Here is a 23,504-nt window from a genome sequence, read left to right as displayed (position 1 = left end):
TGGTGTTTTTAGTCTGTACAGGTTTAAATTTGTTCCCAAAGGTGATCTGGAAGGGATTTTTTCTTAACAAATCATGTACTTTTATGAAGCAGAAAAGCAACTTGAAAAGGCTAAAAAGAAATTCTGTTTTCATTAACCTTCAAAATATCAAGACTGTCAGCCCAGGTCTTCTGCGATTATGCTGAAGGACTGAGATATATACTGTTAGCTCCTGAATCTTAAATGAAGCAGCATATGTGTTGAATCTTTAATAAATTCATTTTTTTCCAAAAAAGTGAAGTGGGTGTTAGTAAAAACAAACAAAACCGGAGTTTTGAGCTTCTGGCTGAAAATCCCTTACTCTCTGTTACTGCATCCTTTTCTCTTTGCTCCTGCAGCATTGCTTTTCCCAGTCTATAGCTGTGGCATACCCTAGTCAGGCAAACCAAGCTTCTCACTGTGAGAAAATGTGCAGGGCAAGGAGCTGCTGTCTAAGGGCAGCTGCTCCTCTCCCTGCCCTGCCCTGCTTGGCATTGACTGCTATTTGCCTTGAGCATGTAAAGTCTTTGGGATTTTCATGCTGTTCATAAGAAACTTGGTAGCAGTGAGGTGGACAGGTAGGTCACTGGTTCAAGGTCACCATAGTCAATTTAAAGACTTTTTAATCTATGGGAGGTGGTAATGCTTCTCCCTCAAGGACAGACTTTGCATCCGTGAGGGTTGTCTTAGCACATGGCGGCTTTCTCCTTGTTGCAGTTTCAGATGATGAGTAGTGTTGTGCCAACCATCAGACCTTTTTCTGTCAAGGAAATAGAGATTAGCAACATTCTCAGCTGCTTTCAGAGGTCAGTCATTGTCTCCATGCATTTTGAGTGCAGTGGCTTGTGCAGAAGCTGGCAGTCTGGGATTTTTATCTTTGTGAAACAAAGGACAGATAAGCTCCATTTCCTCTGTGGTTTTTCTGATCTGCATACCTGCTTTGGAAATTTATAGTTATCTTCTGGTGTTTCTTCCCCATTTGCTCTGGGGTTTTACATGTGCACTCATTTGTGAATAGTGACATGCATTTCGCTAGTATGTAGCCTGACTGCAATAATGCTGTGTCACTACAGATTTTTTCTGGATCTTTGATGCTAATAGAAGCTGCAGATGTTTAAATGTTCCTTCCTTTGCCTTTTATTGTTCACCTGAGATACAGACATTTAGTAGGAAGGATGTGTTAGGTTAGCTTGTGTTAGTGTTTTGAGATTTTTTGGGAATGAGATACACTTAAGCTGTTGTTCCACTTCTACATTAATAGGAAATTGACTTTAATGGGAACTCTTGGTTACAGCACAGTGCAGAGCTTGTTTTCCTCACACCCTTTTCCTGTGTCCCTCTCTATTCTCTCTGCTCTCCCTGCCTCTGGTTTCTCTACCCTTTGTCCTGCTTGTCCCCCTTTTCATTTCTTTGCCATGTCTTTTACTTTTGTTTTCTTTGCCAGCTTGGTTGTGCGTTCCTATTTTTCTTCTCCTTACCCTCTGAAATAGCACTCAGACCTCTGTCAGAGCTGGTATTTAGGTTTTTTGTTGTTGTGAAAAACAAGCCTGAGGTGATAGCCCAGGGGTCAGGGCCATGGCAGAAAATGTTGGGTGGATCCTGGCAGGTTTCTGATGCGTTTGGAAACATCTTAATCTCAGCAGTGCACCTGGCACAGGTGCATTGTCACTCTGCTGAGTGGCGTTTGTCTTGTCTCAGGGTGTAGGTTGTTGGTGCTTGACTTGATGGACTTCAGTTTGCTTCTCTTGTTAAATTCAGTAAGTAAAAATTTCTGTACACAGGAGGGGAATAAACCTTTTATACTGTATGGTAACTGCATGTGTTCAGCATTATACCAGTGATTCTTTCTGAATCAGCACTATAAAAATTGTGACTCAATTTGTTCCACTTAGTCAGGGCTGCTTCCTTTAATGACCAAAGCAAACATATATGTGCTGCTTTTTTTCTTTCTAACTACTACTATAGGAAGCCAAAGGTAATGGCCTGCTTACTAAAATTCTACCATATATAAAAGTGCCACTTGAACCTGAGCAATACCTGTGCCTGTGCAAAGCACCATGCATGTGTTTGTCAGAGCCTAATCCAGGGACCTTGAAGTACTAATGTGTATCTGAGGGACTGTGTTGCTTTGTAGACCTTTTTTTTCTGAAAAGAAAGGAGAATCTGGTTGTAGCTTTGATACATCTGTGTGCCTGGCTGGTAGCTAGAGATGGTAGCCAGGACAGAAAGCTCTTGCTTGTTTGCTGTCTACATGTGATGAATTTGTTTATTGTCTGCCACACTTGATGCATCAACACTCCTGTAAATGTAACTTTTTAAAGTGTTTTTTACACTGTCTTCTAGAAATGCTGGTTCTGAAGCATTTCTTGGAATGCAAGTTGTGTGCATGATTCTGAAGTGCTTTGAGGCTGTATGTGCTGGTTTGTTGCCTCCGTGGTACTGAGTATGACCCTGGGGTGACAATATGGGTGCTGATAAGTAAAAACTTTAATGTCTTACTGAATTTGCTGTGCAGCTTTAGCATGAATTTGTTTTCACCTTCAGTTTTAACATGGAAAGGTTTGCTTACTCTTGCAGAATTAACTTCATGGGTGTTTGCCTTAGGATGTTATGAGAGCCCTTAAGCTTTTTACCAGTGTGTATATCTGCCTAACAAAGTACTCTTCACACTATTTACATGCACACAGTTTTTCATTCTGGTATTATTTAAGCGATGCTCTCACCACTGGAAAGGGGGTTCTGCAAAGGGGGCAGAAATGGAAATGTGAAGTGACCTTTGCCACTTGAATTGCAGAGTTTAGCCTGGAATAAGATACTACTCTGAACTGGACTCTGGTTTCTGAGATATTTGAGTGTAATAGGGAATAACAGTGTTTAACTGCTCTTGCTAGGTTGACTGATGATAAGTATTTTGTCTATTTGTGTTAGTAAATGCGTGATTGCATATCAATTCCAAGAGCTTATAATGATCTTAGTTTTCAGAATGTCTTATAAAGCAACTTATAAAGGACTTGAGCCCTGACATAAACTTAATGTTGTAGTTATAAAGAAAAAAAATCCCTTATATTTTCAAGCTCACAATATATAAGGTATTTTAAATACATGAAAAGTATGCTTGTGGTTTGTTTTTTCTAAGCTTTCTTTTTCCATTCCTATTTTCTGCCATTTGTGTTACATGCAGGCAACTGGAGTTATTTCGGATGGGGAGAGCAGCTGAGTACGTAACAGTTTGATTTCTTGCAAGCTTTCTGATTGTATAGTGATGCAGCATGCTCCAGCACAAGGAAAAGTGGAAGTATTCATGCATATAGAAAATCTGTTCTTTTGTATTTTCTTTTACTTTCACTTAGTCTTCATATTTGTGTGGATGGATGGCTGTTCCTTTTTTCACTTTTTAGCTTTGTTTTGGTCTTGTTTTAAAATGAGTTGCTTGTGCCTTCTACTGGAATTTGAGGACATGGTGGTGGATTTGGACTATTATTCTTTTCCTGTAAAGGTGATTCTAGTTTTTTTGCTTGTGTATGTCTTTTGTGTTGATTTTTGTACCCGTGTAAGCCCAAATCAATGTTTGAAGTAGTGGAAAAACCCAAGGGAATCTGTAGTCATTGTCTTACTAAGAAGATATGGTGGAAATATATTCCAAGTACTACAAAAGGGAGTAAATCTGAATGAAGAAATTACTGTTACACACCAGTGACAGTTCCTTGTTTTCCTGTCTTTGATCAAACATAAGTTCTTTGTGCATTGGCAGTGTTGACCCACTCGCTTGTGTTCAGTACTGGATGTCTCAATTGTTTATTCTTAGAGGTGGGATAGGATAACCAAGAGGTAACTAATTAACATTTTTAGACTACTGAAAAAAAGTACAGTGTCCTAAATTGCTTTATTTTCCACTTTGGATATTTGGGAGGGAAATGGGGTGTTTAAGTCAGTGAGAGGTCTAGGAGAGCTGTGTATGTGTATTTCTCCTGTTTATCTGGGGAGTCAATGTGTGGTGGTTTTGTTTTAAAAGATATTTGTATATGAGGCTCCCTCCCTTTGTCCCGCTCTCCCTTTCTGTCTTCCTTGCTGTGCTGTCCTCTTTGAAATCATTTTAGCATCTTTACAGTCAGGCTTGTATTATTGGTGTTATTGGTGTTTCCAAGTGAACTCCATTAGCTTGACAATATAATGAAAAACACACTTCTAACTTTAACATTTAAACAGCAGCTGTGAAGGAAGCAACAGAAACAGCATGTTGGTAGCTGGAAGACTTTTTCCTGATGAGAGCTTTGTGCAAGAGGAGTGCTGTAGCCCAGACCTTTGTTAGTTGGGCAGAGCGTGCTTTTAGAATAGAGTCATCTTGTACTGCTGACCTAGTTTCCTTTTAGGAAAGGGAAAGACTTGAAGAAGTAGGGTAGATGTTTAAGGGAGTCTTTGCACTTCAGCCTGTCAGTTCTGTTCTTTGCTGTTGGGTGTTTCAGCAGCAGTGTATTTTCAAGTGAGAAAAACAGGATCATGAAAGCTCTTAAACTGAAGACTTAGTGTTGCAAACATGTCTTAAAATATGCAAATTTCTAATGTATTTTTAAGCAGTGAGAGCAATATGATGAACTAATGACCTGCAAAGTTGCGTTTAAATAATTTCTCAAAACCTAGGCAGTTTTAGCATAAAAAGATATAGAAGAGCCTCAAAAAACACCCTTGTGTCCTTTTGAGATATGTTTTCTTACTTCTTACTTCAGTAGTCCTCTTTAAGTTAGTATGCATTTTGGTTATTGTATTTTAGAAAGTGTATTTGTCAGAAGTGACCAATGGTTCAGTAGATGATGATGTAGTGGGATCTGAGACTTAAGGAAAGAAACTGTTGGTAGCTATGATGAAAAGAAATTCAAATAGATGACAGGTGAGGAAGGTGAATTAATTTCAAGGCCCTTGATGGGGAGCTGGTAGAGACTTTTGCTGATCTGGAAGTTATTCCTTCAGTTAGTGCACTTTATATTCTTCTACCATTATTAAAATAGACAAAAGCTGTGAAAAGCTGAGCTCTTGTTTTGGAGAACTAATGAGGGTTTTGCTTTGTCCAAGATTTTGCTCAAGTTTATAGAGGATAACTAAGCATAAGGGACTGGATGTCAGCTCCCAGAGGCTGATGACACTGTTGTAGAAAAGCAGGAGACAATTTCAACTTAATATGTTTTGAGAGGAGCTCCTACTGTGTCTTGAACCTGCAAAACCATTTCTTCATGTGGATTCATCTGCCACCTGTAATGGTTTTGCTGCTAGCTTTTCTTTCCTGTACAGAAGTTTTATTTAAAGAAAGCTGCCTGAGGCAAAAGGGGACTCATTGAGCTGGCATAGCAGGACTGTCAAAGTGGTTTTGAGATACTAAAAGCTCTGTGTTCTACTGTGCAGCAGTCATGTTATAATTTCTGGAGGCAAGAATTAGGGGAAGGTATAACAGTCACAGAAGGTATCTCCTTCCATGATTTTCCCCACTGTAAAATCCTACTGTGTGATGTGACTGCCCCAGTGGGTTTTCTTCTTTTGCTGCCTATATGCATGAATATTCAATAATGAAACACGAACAGCATGCTTCTGCCCTGCCCTTCAGCTTTACCCACAGCTCTCTACACAGTGGGTCCAGTGACAAAGAAACAGTTTTCATCCCTTGACAGCTCTTTGGCATATGTATGTGAAATTTCTCAAACTGGGGTAAAAAAATTACTGTGTTTTTATGTTTATGGTTATGTGTCTTGTTACCAATTTAACCAGTTTAACTGATCTTCTGAGACTGGGGCTAAGCTCCAACTTCACTTACAGAAGACCTGTTTTATCACCTCTTTGAAGAAAACAGTACTTGAATTTATGACACCATGTATGTTTGTGAGGCATATTTGCTGAAACATGGGCTGTAATGCCTCCATTTGAAGGGGCACTGCATCCCCAAAGCCACTTCTGCAAGTTCTTGTCAGTCTCTTAATTACAATTTAAGCATCAAATATGCTAATGAATGGGATGATCACTGTATGTTGGCATTTCAGAGAATACTTTCTTGCAAAGGAAATGTGTGCTATAAGCCACATATGGACCAGGTTTTGATGCCTTTAATCAGGCTGAGCAATGTCTTAGTTTGAGAACACTTCTGTTAAATAAAGTGAGATTGCTCATAGGGTAGTTGCAGTTCAGCATGACTAAGAGCTTTTTGAGTTGGCTGTTATTTATGACTCAGTTGAGGATTTCTGTCTGGTATTAACATCTGTGAATGCTGTTAGGTTCATGGGGTGTACATTGGAGAAAAAACACGTTCGTGCCTCATGGAGCTTTGTATCCTTTAAACATGCCTCAGGAAGGCATTTTGTGTCATGACCTCAAAGGTACTTCCTTCTGCTAAAAGCCAGTAAGAGCTCTGAGAAATTCTGGTGTCAGCTTTTATAAATGTATATGCTGTAAATGTTTGATAACATTTACACTATCTGCTATTTTAGGATGTTGCTTAGAGATACTGTCATTTATGTGGGATATCTTCATTTGATAAGGCAGAGGTGAGATGCTATGACTGGTTAACAAATTCTGATAGTGTTTCTGCAACAGTTTGATTCATTTGGAATTCTCTGAGCTTATCAGCTGGTCAGCGTTGCAGTGTTCAGCTTCCTAATAAACGTAACTGTGTCTTTGCACTCCCAGTATTAGTAAGTCACTGGATTCAGGTTTTTTTCACCCAGATGATTTGTATTTTTTGTTATATATTTGTGGTTAGCAGAAAAAAAAGCTGTTGGTCTAGTGATTTTTACCACATCCTCCACCTGTGTCTCAGGTTAGGCTGAGGTTAGGCTGCTTTCAGCTTCTACAAATGCTGTGATTATTATGGAGCCACACCCAAAAAGCTTTCCATCATACCAGAGTTCCTTAGGCTTTACCTTAAAAATGACAGTTACATCTGATGGGACGAAGAAATTAGCTGAACAGCAAAGTGAGGCATTAAAAGACTCTTTGGAGCAGTGTGTTTTCTGTCCCATTAGAAGTAATTATTGTTCATTAGGTGGCAATGGCTCAAGTGTTGAGCAATAACGATGACATTGCTCAGCTGAGTAATAGTTTATTATTCTTGTGAGGTCAGTGTGAACCTTGTGATTGGCAAATAGATAGGCTCTTGCTCCACACGCTGGAAGTTTGGTGCTCCTTGGTGAGGTTTTGGCATATTAAATAATTTTTGTGTAGTGAATTTTGAATATTTTTCCTAAGCACTGTTCTGTGATTAAATTGATGGACACTGTGCTTTTAATAAAGCTGAATACAGCAGCATATGATTGCTATTCATTTCTGTTCAATTGACTGGAGACTGACAAGAACCCTGCAGCATTTAAACTACTAAAAAGCAGGAGGCTTAACTCTGTTTTTGGTGCGGACAATCAAATTGAATTGGTTCCATTTAGGAGTGTAGAGCAGGGCTTTTTCAGGTGACCCGTATTTTGCAGATATTTACTGCTGCTGTTCTTTTCTCGTCTTCTATCCACTTTAGAGTGCTAATCTTAGTATGTTGTGAATAGAAAGATGATCAAGAACAAGTTTTACCTCAGATTAAAGAAATGGAGATTGAGTCAGAGTTATGGGAAGCACCCGTGGAGGAAAAAGGGGCTCCCTGGTGCTGCATTCCATCTGCTTGGATTTTCAGCAGTTGAATGCAGAGTTCTTTAAGCATATAAAGAGCACTTTCACTTTATTGTTCAGCCTCATGATGAATGACTGTGTAGGACACACACCATTGGATAACCTACCAGTGAGGGCTTTAATTTGATTGTCCTTTTTAGACAGACTTGGTGGCAGAGAGAATGAATAATGGCTGATCCTTATTTTCTTTTGTTTCAAGCATGTTAATGGTGCACTCCACTGCCTTATGGTGTGTGTATTTCACTTTAAGCTTGCCAAGATAACCTTGCATCCTGCACAGCCATACACAGTCATATATTTTTGATATCCTACCTCACTAAAACTTGGCATTCTCCTTTCCTGAAGGGTTATCAATCTGTTTCTGCAGGGAGAGGGACTCACTGGAAAGGAGCTTTTTCCTTTGTAAAGGTTATTATTAGTGTTAAGTACTATGCTTGATCTAGTTTACCTGTATGTGTTAAGTGTATCAGTTTTTGCCTGTAAGCAGTAGTATAATTATTTATAAACAGAACTGCTCTCCCAGTTCTTCTGATTTTCCTACTGGTACTTTCCATTAATTTCTCTTAACTTAAACTAATACTTAAAAAAAGGAAGAAAAAAAATTGCATAAAAATCCAGAACCACAAAGTTCTGGTTAGGAATGCTGAGAAGAAAGGACAGTATCACAGTTTAAAGGTTGAAAGTTTTTCAGAAAGAGCTCCTTTCCACGAAGAAATATTTTTGGATTTGTGTTTTTTTTCTTTTCCAATATATAAAAGTTCATTTTGGCAGCAGCAAAGTACCTGAAATTTTTGGTGCTGGGGGTTTTTGTTGTTGTTGTTTGGTTATTGTTTTGTATATGAAGGTTTCTTTTGTTTTCAATAAAGATGTTTTAATATACTTTTTAGTAATGACTAAAGAAAAATAATGTGTAATAGGAAGGGGGAAAGGAGGGTATGGATCTGATCACTGCAGTTCCTTGGTGCACATTTGAGAGAACTGGAGGTTATGGCCAGTTCCCAGATGGAGATACAGCCACAGCAGAAATAGTGCTTTTTGTCATTCTTCCAAAACTAAACGGGCTCCATTGTCCCAGCAAGGCAACTTGAGAGAGCTGTGCCCTTAAACTGCTTTTGTCTCTTAGCCTTTGAAGATGCTGACAGTGCCGTGGATGACCGGGACAGCGACTACCGCAGCGAGACGAGCAGCAGCATCCCCCGTCCGTACCACAGCACCGCGCAGCCCAACGCCTCCGTGCACCAGTTCACGGGCCCAGCTCGCCTGCAGCAGCAGGGAGTGCTGCGGGACTCCTGTGCCAACTCCCTCCAGAGTTACGATCTGGATTATCGGGAGCATGTGGCCGTCAGGTGAGTGCTGTCTTATGGGGAGCTCTCCCTTCCCCATTGTTTTTCCACTGCAGACCATGAAGGTACCGTGCTGGCAGGGGAGGGTGGATCAAGGGCTCTAAAAGTCTTCTGATAGGAAGGTGTTACGAGTGTCATTCACACTGGGATTCTGCTGTGAACCAGGGAAAACACGTGAGGGTATGTGTTACATAAGACCTGCCAGTTTAGGGAGTTACCTTTAAAAGAGACACTCAACTTTAGGTCATATACTCTTGATTGTACTTTCCCCTTATTCTCTAAAGGCTAGAGTAGTGGGTAGTTGCTTGTTCTGGTACTGTGGGATAGGTATGCCTCCCAAGCCAGTGAAACACATTCCAGCAGATTTATCTTCTTGGGAGCTTCTTTCTTGATGCAGATTTATTTTCTCTTCTGGATTAGCTCCAGTTCTATTAGATCTGCCAAAACAATGTATTCAAGAAGAAAGTCTGTAACAGATAAGTTGTTGGTTTTCTCCTTCTGTTCCTGTTATCATATAACACTGTTGAATGGTGTGCTTTCTCTTTAGATTTACTTTCAGCTGTACAAAAGTGTGTACTCTGAATTTTTTTTTTTTACCATAAATCAGTAGTTTCAGAAGTGTTTTTAACTTGTTGAAATATTGAGTATTGCAGCACTCCTTTACCAGGATCATTGGCTGTGTGCTAGAGCTAGTTGTGCAAGGTGAAAGCAGAAGATTCTGGGCAGTGCTGGTCAGGTTGATAAGAATGGTTCTGTAGAACAGGCTAAGCTGCTGCTTCTGCCTTTGGTGAGGAAGGAAGAGGCAGCTACTTAAGCACTGTCAGAGGTGCAGAGTTTTATTTGTATTATAACTGATTTGGTCTACCTTATCTCCCTTGGCGCAAATGTTCTTGTTTTCTGAAGCCTGAACCTAAATTCAGTTATTGCCTTGGGTGGCTGAGGCTTAAGTTTTGCCCTTCTTGATCTATGATCATTAATGGTAAAGGGTAAAGTTTAATGGTAACATCTAATGTTGCTACTGTTACCGAGGTTTCAAGAATAGAAGCAAATGTGCCAACAAAATGCATTTACTGCAGTGTGATGCGTCATTCCTAGTGCTCTATTCCTTGTTCATTAAATGTCTTCTATATAAGCAAGTTATTCCCTTTCCCATGTGAGTCTGTGCTGCTGGCTTGCAGTGGTAAAATTGCTGATGATCTAAGAAGATGAGCCTTTTTCTTTCTGGAGGAGCTGAGCTGAACAGTTAAGTTCCCCAGTCAGGGGAAGCCAGTGGTGGCGGCATATTTTTGGAGATATATGATTTCATGGAGTAGTTTTGGCAATACAGGTAGTTTTTCACTTGGAGTCAGTGTGTATGTGAATTTCTATCTGTATCTAAAAGACAAATGTGTTTGTAAGACCTTTCAAAGAACCACTGCTGGTTTGAATTCTTTGAGAATACCAAGCTGGAATATATTCCTTTTTTTCCCCTGATTTACTTGAGGTTTTGATGTAAAACGATCTGGACTAATAAAATTTACTTTAAAACCATGAGCTTTGTAGTTTGCTGTGGTCAAAAATCACTTTCAGTCCAGAAATGCAAATCCTTGATGGTAATCTGAGCATTCCTGTTCCCATGTGCATTTTCCACATGCCCAGCAAGATTCTTGGCTATGTGTATAATCTTAGAACATAAAATATGCAAATAAGCTTTCCAAAGAAGCTACGTGGGATTCTCTTACTTACCAGAAAGGTATTTCTAAGAAGCTGGCTGAAAAGAAGCACATGGGTAGGTCTTAAATATTTTCAAAACAAAGTTGTAACTGAGTATTGCAGGAACAAATTGTATTTGACTTTTGTTCCTAGCAGCTCTCAGTTTTGTGTACCAGGCAGTCACCTGATGAAATGAGCATTCTGGCAGAGTGCAGCTGATGGTTGCTGTGAAAATGAGGGCTTGTAGGAGGCTTTCCTGGGCAGACCCAGAAGAACCAGACAAGAACCTGCTAAAACCTGTCTTGAACTGGGCAAAAGGTTGTCAGTACCAAAACGCCTCAGTTGAAACTGTCTGTTCTAACACCCGGGTTTTTTTCTTACAATAATTGAGTTTGGATGAAATAGTTCTGCTTCTCTTTATTTGCTGTTACATGTGATCGTATTCCTTTGATAGAAGTAATGTATTTTCTTCTAACCTTTTCTTAAGGATGATAAGCAGTATTGTTATTTGTCCTTGGAGTGTGTTTTGCTGCCAGCAACCAGTTTGGCTTCAGAAGAGCAGATGTCTCAGATGTCTTTTCCTCCATTTTTTGATTTTGATTTTGTTTTTTTTTTTTTTTTTTTTTTTTTTTTTTTTTTGGTGGGGTTTTTTTGTTTGGTTTTCTTTTTTGGTGGGTTTTTTTTGTTTGTTTGTTTTGTTTTTTGGTGGATTTTTTATTTCTGTTTTTTTTTTTTTTTTGTTTAAGCATTAACTTTTCTTTGCAAAGCTCATTTTCTTTAACTGTTTGTCTTCCATACCTCCCTAGTCTTGCTCAGTATGAGAGCATAGGTTCCATTGTGAGAGGCTGCACTGACCCAGAGTCCACATCTGAGTCTCTGGGTCCGTCAGATGAGTGGGTTACCTTCTTTGCACCTCTCTGCCTGTCTCCCCACTATTGCTGCTTTGAAGTCTTCCTTTTGTACATTTCAGCTGATACTCGATGTTTGCCTCAGCTATTTTTTAGATCTGTAGTAGTTAAATGCTGGGCTGATGTCTTTTTCTTATTTCTTATAAAAGGGATGCTTTGTAAAAGAGCAGAGAAAACACATACAGGGAAAGAAGCTCAATTAGAAAAGTAATTTTCTTTATGCCTAAATTAGTCAATTTTTTTTGGTTTACCATTTACAGATAATGGCTCTTCAGACATTCATGTAGCTCCCATTGCCTTCAGCTGAGTTTTGGAAGGGCTTGATCCAGTAACTACGGTGGCCCTGGGAATCTTTTAGAAGAAAATTATTTCAATTACCAGCATAAAATAGTGAACAAGAAGTATAGTAAGTGTTCTAAACTGTGTATAACACGACTCATTTAAAGTAATGAGCATCTTTCCAATTAGTGTAAGTTAGCTGATACTGTTGGAAATGCAGCATTAAAGCAGCAGTAGCAAATGCAATGAGCCATCTCTCTTTCAGGGCTCTCCCATCTATATCCTATGTTGGCATGCTCCATTCAGCTCTCATGGTGAAGATTCTTTGATTAGCAGTATCCATAAAGTGCCTTTGTGCTCTCTGTCTTTTCCCTTCTCTGGCACTACAGGGTCAGGGACACACATGCCCTTTTACTCCTTAGTTCTCAGTAATGGGTGATATGGGGCAAAGCTGCATCTTTCAGGTGATCATTTTGATGTTTTTACAGTTTGTTTTTATGTAGATTGTCGGAAGCTGTCCTTGTGAGGTTTAAATCAAGAAGAGGTTTCCTTGCTGCTACCCTTAGGGCTGTTGAACAGCTGAGATAATCCTACTGACCAAGGGATAAGAATTAATCCCAAAATCCCAAGGGTCATTTACTTGGATTTCTAGGAAGCATCAGATTGTTTCACAGCTTAATCCATTCTCCCACAAGTATAAATTGCTGGATCTGTTCAGATGCATTATAAATGGAAGGTACAGATCCTGAAAAGCATCTGAGGCTTATGATGGGCTAATATCCAGCATGAGTGTTTTGTTTTGCCTTCTGGTCCAGTGACAGCTCTGAGAATCTTAATTTTGTATTGGTAGGGGCACCTTGAGGCCATTTGCTCAGCAAGACCTCTCCCAGCAAAGACGAGTGGTGAAATAGCTGAAACTCCTCTTGTTGCTTGTGCCCACACTTTGCATTTTGTCCCCCGTCCCTGCTTGCCTGGAGTCCAGTGACTCCTAAGTCTCCAAATGGAACCTCTGCTCTGTTGCCACCCCTGGGAGATGGAGGGTTTATGAATGCTGCTGAAACAAAGTCTGCAGCCCAGAGCGACCGAAATGCAGGCACAGCGTAGTGAAGTGGTGCGCGTGGGCACTGCATCTCAAAGTAGTCCTGTTGCTGCAATAAGTGACTTCTTTTCAGCATGCCTAAAAAAGCAACAGCAGAGTACTGGTACAGCCAAGGCTGTGTGCCCTCACTTGATCGCAAAAAGCTGTTCTCCCTCAAAAAGGCATTTCTAAATTTTGTGCAGACATAACTGATGCAATCTCACAACCCATGCTACTTTTCTTGACTATTTGATTGAAGTGTAATTGTGGTAGATTGGCAGGTTTTCAATTTTGTTATTTCTGAATGTTTCTGATTTTTATTTTCGTTTATTTAATGCATGTTTTTTCCATTACTATTTTTTCTGTCCTTCCTACAGCTTTTTTTAAAACTGTTGTTTTTTCCCTTCCTATTTTTTTGCTGCCTCTCTTCCTTTCCCTCCCACTCCCTTTATTTCTCATCTTAGACAAGGATCCCTAGCTAGAAATGAAAGAGTCAGGATCATTCCGTTTGACACTGAAGATGGAGAAGAAGAACAGGAGAGTAACTATGAAGAGCTAGGAAAACTGCTAATAGAGGATTTCTTAGAAAAAAGTCATAAAACTAGAAATTGGCATGAGAAAAATATGAAAAAGATGAAAACTCTTTCAAAAAGAGAAAATTTAAATCATTGTGAAAGATCGAGGTGCTGCCAAAATGTGTGTCTGGAGTCAGGTTCTGTAGATGTCCCTAGATATCCTCAGGAATATGACACAATTGATAGAAGAAGGAAAAAGAAGCTGCGATACAATTTTGAAGACAGAGGACGAATAAGCCTGCAGAGTAACGGAGGTCTGCAGTTTCCTGGGGAGAAAACAGTTTATTTCAATGGTGTGGCAGCTATTTCTGAGCCCATTGATGATTTCCCAGTATACGACAGAGTTGGAAAATATACCAGTAACTCTGATGGTAAGGGGTTGCGTGCTTATCCAGTCCTGCGTCCATACAAAAATGGGTTAATGGTTAAAAGTGGCAAGTTGCCTAACAAGCAGGGGATGAACCATGAGGACTCACTTCACCTGAGTAATACTGAGGACATCAAACACATAAGGATGCTAGAGAACACTTTTGTGCCTGTCAATGTCCTTGAGGAATTTGACAGCAGCGCTTCTGATGAGTTCGAGTACTCACCTGTTTCAGATGATGAAATGGGGGAACTGGCTACACTTTCAAAAAGATGGTATGATTCTGACATCAGCCATTTGAGAAACATAGCTGCTGATTTCCCTGCAAATATGGGCTCCCAGTTAAAAGCTAGCTCTGATAAAAAACACAAAACTAAAGAGAGCAAATGTGATCATCCTGTGCAAGACTTAGCACTGTCGCCTGTTGAAGAGCCCAATGAGGAGTACATAGACACAATGGATGAACTTCAATGTCTGGTAGAATCAGTCTCTGAATACTTGGCTGAAAAGGAGGAAGAAATCAGCAAATTTGGTACATTGCCAGAAACAAAAAAAAATGTTGAGAATGTGCTACTGAAGCAGGATAATGCTGATAATTCAGCAGAAGCTCAAAAGTCTGAGCAGACCAAACATCTTGCTGCAGAGGAGAGTAGCAAAAGCAAATCTGAATCTCTTCCGGACTTGTCAGATGTGAAAAATACAGTGAGTTCCCTGTTCAGCTCTTTCACGGAGAAAGTGGGGTCAAGCACAAAGCAGCTCACAGCCTCTGTTGAAAAACTTGTGTCTTCCACTCCAGAGAGTACAGAAAACAAAAACTCATCGGAAGGTGGAATCCTGAATGTATTTACTACTAAGGGTAAAAGTGAGAGTTCTGCTCCTGGAGGGGCAGCAGATGGTAAATCTGACACTAAATTCTCCATTCAGTCTTTGCTACCATCCCAGGTAAGCAGTGATAAAAGAGCCCAGAACACAAGCAACAATAAGCCAGAAACAACTGAGACAGACAGTAAGGCTTCTGGACCACATCCTCCCCAGCAAACACAAGGAAATTCTGCTGACAGCCAGCAGAGCCAGCATTCAGTTGTGAATTCAGTTATAAGCATGTTTAATCCTTTAAAGATCTTCTCTGAGAAGGAAGTGCCAAAACAAGAAGTCACAAAAGAGGAGCAGACCAAGGACAGCCATGCTGTGAAAGTTGAGGAGGCAAAAAGGAGCGAGACACCATCTGGACAGACATCAGCCAGGACCAGCAGCGCTGCTCCAGAGGCACAGAAAAGTGAGACTAGAAGTGAGGCAGAGGTAAATGCGAGTAGCACTTCTGTGTCTTCAATCTTTGGCAGGCTCACAAACTCAGTCAGTTCCTTCAGTCTGAAAGCCAATCTTGATGGTCTCTTAGGTCCCAAGCAGCCAGATGTGCCGCAGAAGCAACCAGATTTGCATCCTGTTACAAGTCAGCCAAGTGCCACTTTGCTAGAGGGTGCGCCCACTGCTAGGGAGCAGCCTCCTGCAAAGCACTCAGAGTATCAGCATCCTGCAGGGCATGGACTGGCAAACAACCAAAACAGAGGTAATGTGGAACCTAAGTCACAGCCTCAAGATCAGGGTACAGCATCTGAAGGCTTTTTTAGCCCACTCAAAAAGTCTTTCAGTCAATTGTTACTTCCTTCTCCTGAGCAAGGAAAGAAAGAAAGTACGTCTGGACATTTTAAAGACCTTAAGTCTGAGGAAGATATAAGACAAAATAGTTCATCAAAGGAAGAGCACTCATTTCCTTTCACTGGAAAACTTCCTTTTATCAGTGGGCTGGGCTCTTCAGCAAAGCAGGAACAGAGGAATGAGAAGGGAGGCTTTATGTCATCATTATTTAAATTTTCTTCTGCAGAAAATCTAGCACCTACACAGGACCAAAAAAGTCATCAGGGGTCTAGTGGCAGTTCTTTGCCTGAAGGCAGAAACAGTAATTCAGGAAATGCTGTTCCAATAAAATCTAGCTCAGTTTCAAATTTATCAGACAGTAAAGAGGAACTTTTAGAAAGGAGAAACATAAATAAGGAAAACCTATCTACTCTCCATGTAAACAAAGAAAAACACCAGGCTAGTGCCTCTGCTACCCTTAAGGCCAAAGAAGAGCATCAGAAAGCTAAGAGTGCTCAAGAAGAACCTAGAAATGTAAAAGGAGGACTGATGAAAGAAGGAGTAAATGCAGCAGACTTAAGCAGAGGCTCAGTTGAATCCACGTCTTTAGCCAAAGGGCCGGAAGCTCCAAGTGCAGATGAGACTCAGAAGAAGCACACACCAGGTTTCCTTTCTGGTTTTCTTCACATTTCTTCAAATGAAAACACAGCAAATAATCAAGACTCAACTGCTAAAAGCGAGAGTGATAGCCAAAAAAGCACTTCTCCTGGATTATTTTCTGGCTTACTTAGATTTGCTTCAAGTGAAAACTTGTCTGAATGTAAGCAAGAGAAGGCAAAACCAAGTTCTCTGGGCTTCATGAAGCTTTTTGATAAAGGTGAGGATTCTAGCTTGGAGACAAAACCCAGTAATTCAGGAATGGCTTCTGACAGTCAAAGCAACACTGGAGAAAAGCAGGAGGCTTCCAGCTTCTTAAAAAGTCTGCTGCCAAAACCTAAGGAGAAGCAGGATAATGTGAAAACAGTGGAATCTTCCACTGCTGACCACCCATCCAGTGCAAGAGTGAATGAAACAACTGAGCCTCATGCTCCCCATGGTGGGCATCCTGTGCTCCCTGAGGCCCTAAATCTGCAAGCCAAAGTACAGGATTTATCTGGAAAGCCTGTAAATACTAGGCATATTCCTCAGCAGAATGCAGAATCTAAAGTTCTTCCAACTCCTTTAAACAAAGGATCAAATGAATCTCTCAATTTGACTAATAAAAGCTATAACCGTATGGAGCAGTACTCAGCTTATCAGGAAACAAGGAGTCATTCTAGCTTTGAGTGGGAATATGACACCCATGGGATAGCAGTACCAGTTTACTATGTCTTAAACCAGAACCCTGTTCTGCCCCCTCAGTTTTTGGACTGGCCTGAAAGTGATGTGGTAGTGAATCTTTGTAAAAAGGACGGGAATGCAAATGTGATGGATTGGCAGGCTAACGCCAATTTTGATGGACAGAGTCTAGATTTAAGTGCAATGTCGTATGAATCATTTGATCAGTTAATGTTTCAAGACATTTGTTTGGAAGAAAACGATGCATGGACTGCTAATTCTCTCAATGAAAGTGTCAATAACTTTCCACCGTTTGAAAGAGACAGCAGTTACTCATTTGAAGAGTTGCCTATGGATTTGAGCTACTCCTCTGGCTGTGATGGAACAATGTGGACACTAATTGACCAAGAGACTTTGAGTATGGATGAAGGCTTAATGTACTCATCCTATAGCCGGGAGTATCAGGAGTGGATAATGATGCTTGAGCAGGGTGTGTGGTGGCCGTCAGAAGATGGTGATTGTGGATACTACATGTACAGTGACAACCAGTATGTGTATTCCCTGCTCACTGATCCCACTGGACAGTATGTCTATGTGTGTGCTCCTGAAACTTACTCCTACATGGACGGCTGGGATTATAATTTCCAGATGGATTCCATTTCAAGTGCTGTGCTGGAAGACAGCACAATTGCTGTTTGTGGTTTTAAAGTCCCTCTCGGCAATGAAGATGAGCTGTTTTGGTTTGCAGAAGAAGAGAGTCTAGATGATTATACAACAAATAAACCCTTGGATTTGTCAGTAGCTTTGCAGAGGAGCGATCAGCTAATGAATATGAATTTGGAAACTTTTTCACAAATGTTTGAGGAGTCTATTTATTATCAGAGAGAACAGCCTTTAGACTTTTCAGGTTATAAACTTCAAAAACTCAAAGTAGATTTCAGACCTGAGAAGGAAACCCCAAATCATTCAGAGGAGCCTCCATTAACCCTTGATCTCAGAACACATTCCAGGGCAGCTTTCAGTAAATCTCTGAGTAAGGAAATCCACACCAAGGAAGTTGATAAGGCTGTCCCAGTGACAACTTCGGGGAGTGGGTCATCAGGATTCTTTGGATTCCAGCTCTTTCAGTCCACTCCTAAAGCTGAAGAAACTGCAGCATCCACTGAAAGAGTAACAGAAGCAAAAAAGATGGAGGAAGATAAGAAGACACCAGTGAACAAAGTTAGCTCCTTATTTTCTGCTTTGGGTGGACTAATTGGAAAGTCTGCAAGCCCTGGCTCTGAGACATCAGAAGATTCTGCCTCAAAGAAAGCGGACACACAGTCATTATCATCTGAAAATAAGACTGATGTTTTATCACTTACACCAAATAAAAAATTGGATGAAGAACAAGTGGGGCAGAAGTTTCCTGTTACATCAGAACCAAGAAGAAATACTTCATCAGAACTTAATTTGGAGGCTACTAGAACTGAAAAGCCAGAATTACACCAGACTGAAAACATCCATGTTAAAAAACCGGGATTAACAAGATCTCCTTCTATACTGAGCCAAACTGCCACGGATGGCAGGCCTGCACGAGAAGAGAGAGCTGTTAAAGCAACACCAGCCTCCAAGCGTCTTGAAAGGCATGCAGCCATTAATGAGCCAAGTCAGCCACAGCCAGCTCAGAGCCAACCAGCCACTGAGCCTGAGGAGACATTATTTAAAAGTGCTCTGAAATTGTTCAGTCTTGGAGAAGATTCTCCTGCAACCTCAACTGTCAACAAACCCCAATCTTCTGGATTTTTTGATTTCTTTAAAACACAAGTAAGCAAAGCGCCACAGCCATCACCAGAACTGGAGAAGAAGCAAAGTAATAAACCAGAAGAGGTGAAACAGCCAGAACAGAAGGAAACCTCCAGCATCTCATCTTTATTTGGATCTCTCGGAGATCTCTTCAAAGTGGAGCCTGTGTCTTCTCAACCAACCTCAAGTACTACGACTCTGCCAAAACCCAACAGCAGAACTGTGTCTGAGCCAAGGCAGAAACCTGAAAAGTCTGGGGGTCTTCAGAGTGCCAGTATGCCATGTCTGTCCTCCTCCAAGGAAGAGGTGAAAACAGAAGGCATGGACAAGCAGGTCTCTCCTAGCCCCAGGGTGCAAGAGGAACAACAGAGCAAAGAAGCTGTGGAGGAGTCTCCTGAAAGTAAAAAAGTGCCTCCTGGAAATGTTTCACAGAAGCCAGTGAGTGTAGCTCCTAGAGGAAGCCAGGTGGGCCAGCCAGCTGGGCAGCAGAGCAGCACACCCAGGGCCACACCAAAGCAACAGGGAGGTCATGTAGGAGACACAGCTAACCGGGCAAAACCAAAGCCAGACCAGACGCCCAAAGAGTTGGGTTTCAGTTTGCCATTCAGCTTCTCTGATATCACTGCTCCGAAATCCCAGCAAGCCAGTAAGAGCATATTCTCCTTCTTCACTGGATCAGATGAGCCAAAGCCTTCAGCACCTACTGCTGCTCCTGCTAGTGGGAAGCAGCAAGAAACAGAGGGGCTGTTTCATCTGCCCTCCTTCTTCTCCAGTGGTCCAGCTCCTGATAAGAGTGCACCTCGAAGTACTAGTTTTAGCTTCTTCAATTTGACATCCTTTTTGGATGAAAAGCCACAAACTACTCCAGGACAGGAAAAAACAGCTAAACCAGTGAACTCTAAGCCACCAACTGCTCCTGGACAGGAGAGTAATACAAAACCAGCTAAAACAGTGAACATTAAACCACGTATGAAGCAAAGTGTTTCCACTGACTCTGGTATCAAAACCAGCAGTTCTACCAGGCAACAAGATGTAGACAGTAAAAAAGAAGTTGATGATATTATTGCAGCAGTGACTGGCAAACAGATTTCTAATGACCTCATGATCCCAGAAAATAAATCAGAAAAGCTGGCTATGGAAAATATACAAAGTATTGCTGCAGTAGCTGAAGATAGTGGTTTAGAAAAGCTTTCACAGACTAGTGGAGAAAGTGGCTTAGAAAAGATTCCACAGGCCACTGAAGAGAGAGGCTTAGAAAAGATTCCACAGGCCACTGAAGAGAGTGGCTTAGAAAAGATTCTACAGGCCACTGAAGAGAGTGGCTTAGAAAATATTCCACAGGCCACTGAAGAGAGTGGCTTAGAAAAGATTCCACAGGCCACTGAAGAGAGTGGCTTAGAAAATATTCCACAGACCAAGGACACTGCAGTAACCAATTTGCCTGCTTCTGGTCCTTGCCTTCAGACTCCCACTGTGCAGGAGGGTTCTCAGGATCAACAAGGTATTTCCCCAAGGGCAGAAGACAGTACTTTGGATAAAATGGAGAAAATGGATATTATTGCACTTCCTACTGATGAAGAGCCTTATTCTTCCAAAGAGCAAACTTCTGCAAAGGTTGATCATAGCATGGCCTCAGGTGATAAGATGGATTTCCAGGGTCTCAATGATTTAAATAGTATGAATGACATGAAAAATGAAGTGATCTCTGAAGAAGTACGTGTACAGAATGAGTTGCCAGAACAAAAAGTACCTGCACAAACTGACAGATTACAAAGGGCACAACAGCCACATGTTCCTCCTAAAATGCCAGAGGCACCTAATTTGCAAAGCAAACCAAAGGAACCTGAGAGTGATAAATCAGTTCTGGATTCTTCAGTTGAAATGTTTTCAAGTTTCATGACAAAAATGAAACCACCTAAAACATTTTCTGGTTTCTTTTCTCAACCTCAAGCTACTGCACCTCCACCTGCACAGAAGAAGAGCTCCTCTTTCTTTGGTTTCTCATCCCTCCCAAGTGGCCCAGCACCAGCGTTTACAAATGACATATTTGGCATCTTCAAAGGTCCAAAAGAATCTCCAAAAGAGATGCCTCCAAAATCTACCCCTAAACCTCAAAGCACTGGTGTGAAAGATGTCACTGGGTCTGTTCCAGCAAAAGCCTCTAGGGAGCCAGAAAATACAGCTGCAGGCAGAGAGTCTAAAAGTGATGTCTCTAACTCTGTGAAGAAGGATGCAGTACCTGCTTCAGCAGAAGAGAACTCCTCAAAAGAGTCTCCTATGAAAACAGAAACTGAAGAGAAGAGCTTGGAAACCTCTAAGGAAGAACCTTTGAGGGCCACTCCAGAAGCAGGAGTCTCTAGTGAGAATGAAGCCCTTGAGGTGCTGCAGCAGGATAATGAAGCACAGCCCTCTGAGGTGGTAGATACACAGCCATGCCCGTCTGATCTCAGTGGTGCAGTTGATACAGTGCAGGCTGAGGCTGTAAACCAGGCTGATGTAGGTACTTTCCAATCAGATATGAAGCCTTCAGGTGTAGCAGAGGAAGAAGCTGCTCCTGCAGACAAGGCAGCCACTGACATCCTTCTCACTGGCTCTACTGATAAGCTTGCACTGGAAATGGAAGCCCAAACTGACAGGGCAGACACAAATCTTTCCCAGTTAGATGAAAGTGCTGCGCTTCAGTCAGAGCCTGCTGTTACAGGGGATCAGGCCAATGCTGGTACTGATCAGCAGGACTTGATCAGTAGTGATGATAGCAAGCCCACAGCTCCAGCTGATGAGCCCAGTGTTCATCTGCCTGAGTTGGATGAGGAGAAGACAAGTGAGGTAGAAGAGCAAAGTACTGAACAGGAAAAACATTTAACAATTGATGAGGTGCCTGCAGAAGGGATTGCTTCCAAAACTGACTTGAATAAACAGGGTAAAGCTAATAATGCTGCTCCAGATACAAGCACTAGTAAACCTGTCTTTGAAATACCAAACATACCCAGTTTGCCAAAATTCGGCTTTATGTCATCTTCTGATAGTGGAAAACCTTTTGGGTCGTTTTTCTCCCAGCAGCCACCTTCTGCTAATAGAGCAGGAGCAGATGAGGGCCTGGTGTCCAGTTTTAAGAAACTCTCTATGTCTCTGTTTGAAGGAGGTAGTGAAGAAAAGGTGAGTAAGCCAGAGAGTGCCCAAGGAGCAGTATTTGGGAAAAAGCTGGATTTCTCCTTTCCTTGGCAAAAAGATATCAAGGAGGCCTCTGCCAAAAAGGAACCACATGTACCACCACAGGCTTTGTCAAAACCAGATGACAAGGTGTTAGGAACAGTCAGTTCAGAAGAAAACTCAAAATCTGCAGTCTCTGATCAAGTGACTGACACAAATATAGAAATGAAGTTGTCTTCAAAGCAGCCTGATGCTGTAGACAATGAACATTCTAAAGAGCCATCTGGTGCAAGTACTGTTGATGATGTGTCCAATGAAGAGCTGAGAGAGAAGCTTGACAAAGAGTCAGAAGATCAGCAGAATGTGATTTCAGGTGAAATGCAGAAAGAAGATCAGGCAGAGGAGCATGTGCCAGACAAGCCTGAGGAGAGAGAATCTGGGCTTGATTCTGCTCCTGATGGAGCAGTACTGCATCCTGACACGCTGGCTGCAGATCTGCATAGTGTGGAGCAGCTGAATGAGAAAAGGCTAGTTACAAATGAGGCATAATAAATGGGATTTGACCATTTATAATGCAATGCTGCAGCAGTAGAGAGTGGCCTTGGTGTCTGATGTTTGTAGCTCAGTCCCAGTCCCCTGCCTGTTGTCAGTGTTTGTGGTATCTCTGGTGGCTGTCACAGACAATATGGCAAACTGCAGTCACTAGTTACCTACAGGCCTTTAGACCATTCCTCACCTTTTTCCACTCCTTTCCTGTAAGTGTAATTGAATTTCCTATGTTATTTTATTGTGTCCCACTGAATGAGATGTTTTTAGTGCTAATTTCATTTGCTTCTCAGAAGTTATAGTCTCTGTGTGTTAATTCTGCTGCGTACAGTTCACTATGCTTTCTTGTTTAGCTGTAATAATATTGTATTTGCTAAGAAAAAGTGACAGGTAGAATGTATTGGTAGGGAGGAACATTTTGTTCTCAAAATGCAAGGTAAAGGTTTTAAATTTTAGAGAGAAATTTAATTTACTATATACATTATACTTCTATATATTATAGAACTACTTAGTCTCACTTCACATTATTGAATATATTAAAACACTTTGAGAAGTATCAGTGAAGGTATTCTAATGCCTGGTCTTCCTAAATCGGTGCAACATTTATTTCATGCAGTTATGAAAGTCCCTGGAGGAAGGTATCAGTATTTAATGAGTGTATTCAGTCCTGTGCATGTGCTAAGTTACAATTACCCTTAAAAATCAAAACAGAGACCTGCTAATATTTAAGTATATATACAATTCTGTGTAAAATAAGGGAAACTTGTTCCTCTGATCATACAGCTGCAACTCTCTACTCACAGAACTTCCTGACTCCAAATTCTTCTAAGACTGCAAGAGAAGAATATGATTGTTGCTTAATTCTTTGCCATAGTTTTCCTGACTGCATGAAAAATTTCCTTTTTCTGTACTTTATTTGAATATTCTAGGAATTCAGTCCTGAAAGTGGTGTATTGAACCACAGAGGTCACACCTCTGTGATGCTGGGGTTTTTATGTAAAACAGATTATTGAGATTATTGAGAAAGCTCTACTGGAGTGAGACATGTGGCTTTGATTTGGAAAATTGCTCCACTTTTGTAAAGGGTTGTATGTTGAAGGTCTTGACAGTCTTAATCTTGACTGCAACATATTTAATTATAAACTTTTAATATATTAAAGT

At 41.0% G+C, this 23,504-nt stretch overlaps 1 protein-coding gene across 5 annotated transcripts in view; it reads left to right on the top strand.

Annotated features, from left to right (window-relative positions):
• The window catches only part of UNC13B (unc-13 homolog B), a 206,493-nt gene that overhangs the window by 52,290 nt on the left and 130,699 nt on the right, over window positions 1–23,504 (top strand). For all 5 annotated transcript variants that reach the window (XM_056514073.1, XM_056514072.1, XM_056514076.1 and 2 more), the window contains one exon: window positions 8,792–9,014. In XM_056514073.1, the coding sequence (XP_056370048.1) occupies window positions 8,792–9,014 (223 nt within the window). The remainder of the gene's footprint in view (window positions 1–8,791; window positions 9,015–23,504) is intronic.

Source organism: Oenanthe melanoleuca, chromosome Z (assembly GCF_029582105.1).
Source record: "Oenanthe melanoleuca isolate GR-GAL-2019-014 chromosome Z, OMel1.0, whole genome shotgun sequence".
Classification (NCBI taxonomy): Eukaryota; Metazoa; Chordata; class Aves; order Passeriformes; family Muscicapidae; genus Oenanthe; species Oenanthe melanoleuca.
The sequence above is the reverse complement of the archived record's forward strand: the minus strand, read 5'-3'. Positions and strand labels throughout refer to the sequence as shown.